Below are 6,694 nucleotides of genomic sequence, written 5' to 3'. Positions count from 1 at the left end.
CATATATTGACTTAAATAACCTCATATTGTTCGTTGAAGTTCCAAAGAGAACAACTGTGGTGAAGGTGGATGATTTCATTTGGAAAGATGTGATTTTTAATAGTTCATCAATCGACATAACATTGAATCATGCTGGTTTATATTTTTGTAAGAATGGGAGTCAAGATTTGAATGCGTTTAGGATTATGGAGCAAGACTCAATTCATTAAAGAGATGAAAGGATGAGATTAAACCTTTTTTTTTTTAACAAAGTTGTATGGGCGACAACAATTTATTTTATATGACACGCTGTTTATATTATATTGTGAATTGAAGAAGAATTTTCAAATTCGCCATGCATAAGTTTTTATTGGTGTATTATAGCTAAGGAGCTATTTTTTTAATGCATGTAAAAGAATAACTAAAGAAATTATGAATAGGATTTTTTAGGATTCCAATAGATTGTGGAAAATTGCCACCAAATTTCGAGGACGAGGTTTCTCTAACCCAAGGAAAATGATGTGGATTTGTTGATTGAGCGGGGGCTAATTTTATATATTTTATGTAATTTTAAATTAAAAATTTTAGGTTGTTCTTTTCTTAATTTAAAAATTTTTCCTAATCAAATTAGAATCCAAAAACGACGATTTATCAATTAAGATATTTTCTAAAAAAATTTAATTGGTAATCAAGTTTATGGTACCTTTATATAGGCCTAGATTGGATTATTATTCCCCTAATAGAAAGATTCATTGAAATATTTACATGTGAATGAAATGATTAATTATGTATTGAAATCGCACATTAGATAATATTTTCAAGAGTAGGGTTAATATAATTGAGTCCAAACTATAAACTTAAACATTTGGGTAAAGTGGGCTCTATATGTGTGATATTTTCTCACTTTGGAATCTTTCCAAATCGTTCTCTCCAACAGGCGTGAGCTATCTTTTTATTGGAACAAGACATAGTGTGAATAGATCACATATAAAACAAATTTCACTTGTTAGTCTCATTGATTCATGATCAGATTAGGTTTTGTTCCACAAGATGGAGGAAGAAAATGATAGAGCAATTAAAATTGGAGACAAAAGTTGAATATTCACTTTTATTGTTTCCAATGACTTCGTTGACCACTTGGTGCAAGGAGAATTATTATTATTATAATTTTCTATATTCTCCGAGGTTCAATCAATTTTGACAAAGGTAATAGCTAATAAGATTGGCCTGGAATGGCCTGTGGACCATATATGGAACATAGAATTGCTCCATGGAGAAATTACTGAAAAGATGAAAAAGATAAAGAGTGTCAATATCAGGCTCTCTCTCTTTCCTTAGTGTCTAAAGTAACAATGTCATTGTAGCACAGCAAGAGATAAAAGGTTGAGAGAAAAGAAGATGCAATTCTTGGTAAAGCCATTCGCTAAGGAAAGAGTGGAATTGCAGAAATTGCAGAGGCGCATAAACAAACAACAAATAGCCACGAGGTGAGAGAGAAAGAGAATGTGACACACACTAAGAAGACAAGTGCTGTGCTGTGGACCAGCATTCTCTTAACTTTAGTTGCCTCAACCTTCCAAGCTAAAAAAAACAAACAAAAAAGAAACCCAAAAAAGAAGAAGAAGAGGGTCTTCCTCTCATTGTCTGACACAGGCATGAACAAACTCTCTCTCTGATTATTTTTCCTAAACCCTTCTAAGAGACTCTCTAATTGGCTTAATCTAGGAACTAGAGAGGTTGCAGGAAGATTCCAGACAAGCAAGGCTACGTCAACTCAGAGACACACATAATCACACACACACACGCAAAACAGAAAACACTCTCTCTTGCTGTACTATACTACACATAAAACAACATTCATTTGGGGTTTGGTTTTAGGGTTTCAACTTTCAAGAGAGAGTGCACGGGACTGAAGGGCAAGAGCAATTATTAGAAACTGGACCAGTGTGCAGGCTGTGGGAGAGGACTAACATGACCTTGTCGGTTGTTCTGCCAAGAAACACTAGGCTCCAACTGTAGTCATCACTCGTTTTGAGTACAAACCAACCTACCTGTTCATTTTGATTTTATTGGGTCGGATGGGTGGTAGGAAGCACAATCTTCTTCTCGCTTTTAACATTATATACATCCCTCCTTCTAAACTTTTTTATGATTAAAAAGGTTTGGAGATTTATATTCTTTCATCAAATGTTAAAATCTTTAAAACCAGCTTTCATATATTTGCTTTCAGGGTACACTGATGGTGCAATTACAGCTTTCTTTCTACGATTCTTCTACATTTGATTTTAAGGGTAAGCGTAGTGTAATTTTTTTTTTTTTTTTTTTTTTTTTAGCTCTTGTTGTAGGGGCCCCATCTGAGTTTCATCTGGATAAATTTTTTTTCCCTCTCTTTTATTTTTTTTTACTTCCTTCTTTTATTTCTCTTGGTTAATCTGAGATTCTCTTTCTTTTTTGAATCATCTATTCCATCAGTCAATTTACTGCTCAATCACTTTGCTTACGTCTTCGGAAATAGGATTGAAATTAGTGAAATGGGTTGGTGGGTTTGGCACCCAAAACGTCAAGATCAGAACAAGAAAGAAAAGGAATAATTTTGGGTTTGCTAGTGATTATCTCTCTGATTAAGTTTTGTTCTTGGATTAAATGGGATGATTTAGGGTTAGAGAAGAATACAAGAAGATCCCATAAACTAACAGAAAATCAACATGATTTAAGAAGTCATTTATTTATATTATTTATTTTTTAAAAAATAAAAAGGGAAGCTGAGATCAAGGCAAAACATAGATCAAGGCTTTACATCAGAAATCAGATTTGATGGAACTGAGAGGCCAAGATAAGGAAATAAGGATGCCACTGCCAAGCACCTTGGGCTATAATCCTACCCATAAAGACTCTTCAACCAGGCTGTCTTCTCCAACTGTAGCTTCAACTGTGGGAGAAAGAAGAAGAGATCAAACTGTTCATGGTAACACAATCTTCAACCCAGCTCAAACCCTAGATCACCAACACCACTACCATCCTATTCCACAGCAACCAAATCCAAATTCACACAACAACACACACAAACCCGGAAGAGATCCAGACGCAAACCCAGACAAAATCCCAGCTCCAATTGCAACCCCATCAGGAGCAACAACCACACCAATCACTAGTGCATCAAAAAAATCGCCTACCCCACGACCACAACCACAACCGCAACAAAACAGTTCTACTACTAGGGCTGCACCACCAAAGGTTATTAGATATAGAGAATGTTTGAAGAATCACGCTGCCAGTATGGGCGGCCATGTTGTAGATGGCTGCGGAGAATTCATGCCAAGTGGAGATGAAGGCACCCTGGAGGCCTTAAAGTGTGCAGCTTGTGAGTGCCACCGCAATTTTCATAGAAAAGAAACTGAGGGTGAGTCACAATATGTCTCCAACTCTTACTACAACTACAATCCCAATACAAACAATGATAGAAGAGAAATAGTACTACCTCAACATCATCGTCCTCCTCCACTTACTCCACCGCCTCATCATCTTCACCATCACCATCGGCCTCATCCGGTGCCTATTGCTCCGATGATGATGGCCTTTGGAACTGGTGGTGGAGCGCCAGCTGAGTCCTCAAGTGAAGATCTTGGTATGTTTAGGTCTGATTATCATGTCGGTGTGCAAGGTTTGTCACAAGCACGGCAATCCAAGAAGAGGTTTCGGACCAAATTTAGTCAAGAGCAGAAAGATAAGATGATGGAATTTGCTGAGAAGTTGGGGTGGAAGATCCAGAAGCATGATGAGCAAGATGTCCAGAACTTCTGTTTAGAAGTGGGTATAAAGAGGCAGGTTTTCAAGGTATGGATGCACAACAATAAACAAGCTATGAAGAAGAAGCAAATGTAAGGCAAATCAAATTCTTCAAACCCTTGAGATTACTATTAATTGTGAAAAAGAAATGCCTATATTCAATGAATGATTTTAGATTACATGTGCACAGTGATATAGAATGGAGAAGATCATAGATTTGTCACTCACTTTAGTCTTTTCTTTTTGGGTAATTTTTAAGTTATATACCTAAATCTGTAATCTTCTTCTTTGGTGGTTCTGAGTAACCATAATTAATCTCTCAGAAAACTATGTATGGTCATTCTACTGAAAACATATTGGATTCTCAGTCTCACCTTTTCTGATTTTTCAAAACTAGCTCATTTTTTCAAGGGAAAATAAGGCAAATAGAGAAAAGAAAACGAAAGATGATCCAGCTTTGGTGAAGTTAATAAACATGAAAGGTGAGTTTATGGCCCAAATTTTCTGTTTCATTCAAAGAAATGGTTTTGTTTCAGTGTTTGTGTCTCTTCTTGTAAAATACAATTTTTTTTCCTTACTTTTTATATACAATCTCTTTCAATTTCACTTCCTTATCTAACCCTTTAGTTAATTACGAAAACTTTGGTTCCATGAAACCCTATAGTGGTGTTTTGCTATTTTCTCATGAATCAAATGGGACTGAAGAAGTCTCATTCTTGTAAAAGCTATTCGGACATTCATAAATTACGGCATTTTCCTCTCTTTACCTTGTATGAGAATTTACATCTATCATCCAACTCTTGTGGGTTATAATTCAGAATGAAACCCGACAGATTTTCTTTTGTCAACGTTCCTACTGTAACAGTTTAGCACATGGAGACCAAGAGATAACGTCTGCCATAAATACGAAGATCCATATATACGGCAAATAATTTTGCGCGCTGGCCAGGCCGGAGAATACATTAATGGAGTCATATGAGGAATTTTGCTAGAACATAGTCCAAAGTAGATTCTAGGTAAAATTACTAATCCACATTTATATATATATTTTTTTATTTTTTAAGAGAATTTCAATTTATAGAGTCCACTATTTATGATAGTTTTCAATTATCAGATCAAAATATCAATCGGTTTTTGGTGTAGGCAGAAATTGAACCTCAAATTTCTTATTCAACCATCAGAAACTTTATTAATTGAGTTAATTGAAACCCACACACATTTAAATCAGTTGATCACACCAAGTAATTTGGTCTTCGTAATTTGTAATAGATTTATTCCAAAGTTTAGATTAAATATTACATATTTGAATTTTTAATTCAACGTTACATCATTTATTATATAGACTCTAGATATAATAAACTCTCTCAATAATAAAAAGAGTAGGGTTTAATTTCTATATAAACATGTGAATAGGCTAATGCCCCTTGAGAAAGATACAAGAAACCAAGAAAAATTTTCTGAGTTAAGCTCATCATTTATCTTTCCCATTTAGTGTAAAAAATAGATAGCATGCTTGTGAGATACTAGGACAATGTTTCTCACCCACATATAGAGTTATGGAATTGAGTTATTTATGCATGCAATTACAAAACTTGAGCAATGCACCACTATTGTGTTCGATCTCCTGCTTTAAACACACAGACATAGCCACAAAGGGAGAGAGCGTATTAGATGAAATTGGAAAGGGTCCAAAATGTGCACTGTACAATAAATATATAGCAGCAGAACCTTTTGTGAAACATCAATGAGGTGAGGAACTATGCTTGAAACAATACAAAGAGATTTGAAAAAAATATCTTTTAAAAAGGTAATCTTGTATGAAAGGCAATGTCAAATAAGTTCATGCTAGATGAAGTTCCTTAGAAGATGGAAGGGTTCACACTTTATAAGTAAATTAAGAAGACGATCTTAGCTGCAACAAACAGAAGATTCATGTACTTTACACATAACTCATAACCAAGGATAGAGGACTTCACTTGCATATGGATCAGAGGGCGTAATTACACTGATATGTACACAATTTTTGGAGAGGGAAAATATAAAAATTTAGAGGGCGGGGAAATAGAATTTTGGTTGTTTCTAATGAAAAACTTGATACGTGATAAAAACCAAAGATAACAAAGGGATAAAGTTTGGATTTGACTGAGGAAATCCTTACCTTTATGAACCTTTTGGATTTGATTGAGGATATCCTGACCTCTAGAAACCAATTAGGATCCAATTTGATTAAACTTATCTGATATCTTTATTCAATCATACTTGGCAGGTTTTATACCAGTTTCTACAACTTAACAATCGAAAATAAGGACTCCACTACTTTTACAATTGAAAAACAAGGAATTGCCCACAACATGAGCTACAATGACTCAACTACCCAGCCTGTTAGGACTCTAACAACTGAAAACAAACTCCAACATTACAATAAATAAAAGATAATAACAATAGTAAACAGGGACAGAACCAGGATTCGAATCTAGGAGGGGCCAAAATTCTTTGTTTGAAAATTTTTAAAAATTGGTATGTCAACACTTTTTTTTTTTTTTTGAGATAATTTCAACCTATGGCTTTCGCTCCTGTTAATAGCTCTTTATTATCAGACTAAGACACCAATCAGTTTTTAGTGTAGGTGGGGATTGAATCCCAGATCTCTTATACAAGCATCAAAGACTTTACTAGCTGAGCTAACTGGAACCCACAATGGTATGTCAACACTAAAGGTTGGCAATGTTGCATCATTAATATTATTTTCATTTTTTCTCTAAAAAATATTAAACATTGTAGTTGACTTTCTCATAATCTATGAATCAAATAAAAATCATATTAATTATATGGATTTATAATCAATAGTTTTGTAGTTCAACTAAAACTTCCTAATGTGTCCAATAAAAGTTCAAATCCCCACTCATTTTTGCTGTAACTATCTTAAAAA

At 34.5% G+C, this 6,694-nt stretch overlaps 1 protein-coding gene across 2 annotated transcripts; it reads left to right on the top strand.

Annotated features, from left to right (window-relative positions):
- Positions 1 to 1,599: 1,599 nt before the first annotated feature.
- On the top strand, positions 1,600 to 4,783 carry LOC126732517 (zinc-finger homeodomain protein 6). 2 transcript variants are annotated; one of them, XM_050435424.1, is made up of 3 exons: positions 1,600 to 2,064; positions 2,210 to 3,857; positions 4,631 to 4,783. In XM_050435424.1, the coding sequence occupies exons 2-3, from the start codon at positions 2,794 to 2,796 to the stop codon at positions 4,695 to 4,697; spliced, it is 1,131 nt and encodes a 376-aa protein (XP_050291381.1). In that variant the 5' UTR covers positions 1,600 to 2,064; positions 2,210 to 2,793; the 3' UTR covers positions 4,698 to 4,783. The 2 variants fall into 2 exon arrangements, with proteins under 2 accessions (XP_050291381.1, XP_050291380.1); XM_050435423.1 differs by having other exon boundaries at positions 1,600 to 3,857.
- The last annotated feature ends 1,911 nt before the right edge of the window (positions 4,784 to 6,694 follow it).

This window comes from Quercus robur, chromosome 6 (assembly GCF_932294415.1).
Source record: "Quercus robur chromosome 6, dhQueRobu3.1, whole genome shotgun sequence".
NCBI classification, from domain to species: domain Eukaryota; kingdom Viridiplantae; phylum Streptophyta; class Magnoliopsida; order Fagales; family Fagaceae; genus Quercus; species Quercus robur.
This window is presented reverse-complemented; position numbering and strand designations above follow the sequence as displayed.

Excerpts from the sequence above, each read along its gene's own strand:
- LOC126732517 (XM_050435424.1), top strand. The coding sequence starts at position 2,794 with ATGGAACTGAGAGGCCAAGATAAGGAAATAAGGATGCCACTGCCAAGC. Across the intron at positions 3,858-4,630 it reads GCTATGAAGAAGAAGCAAAT|TTTAGCACATGGAGACCAAG; the intron begins GTAAGGCAAATC and ends CTACTGTAACAG.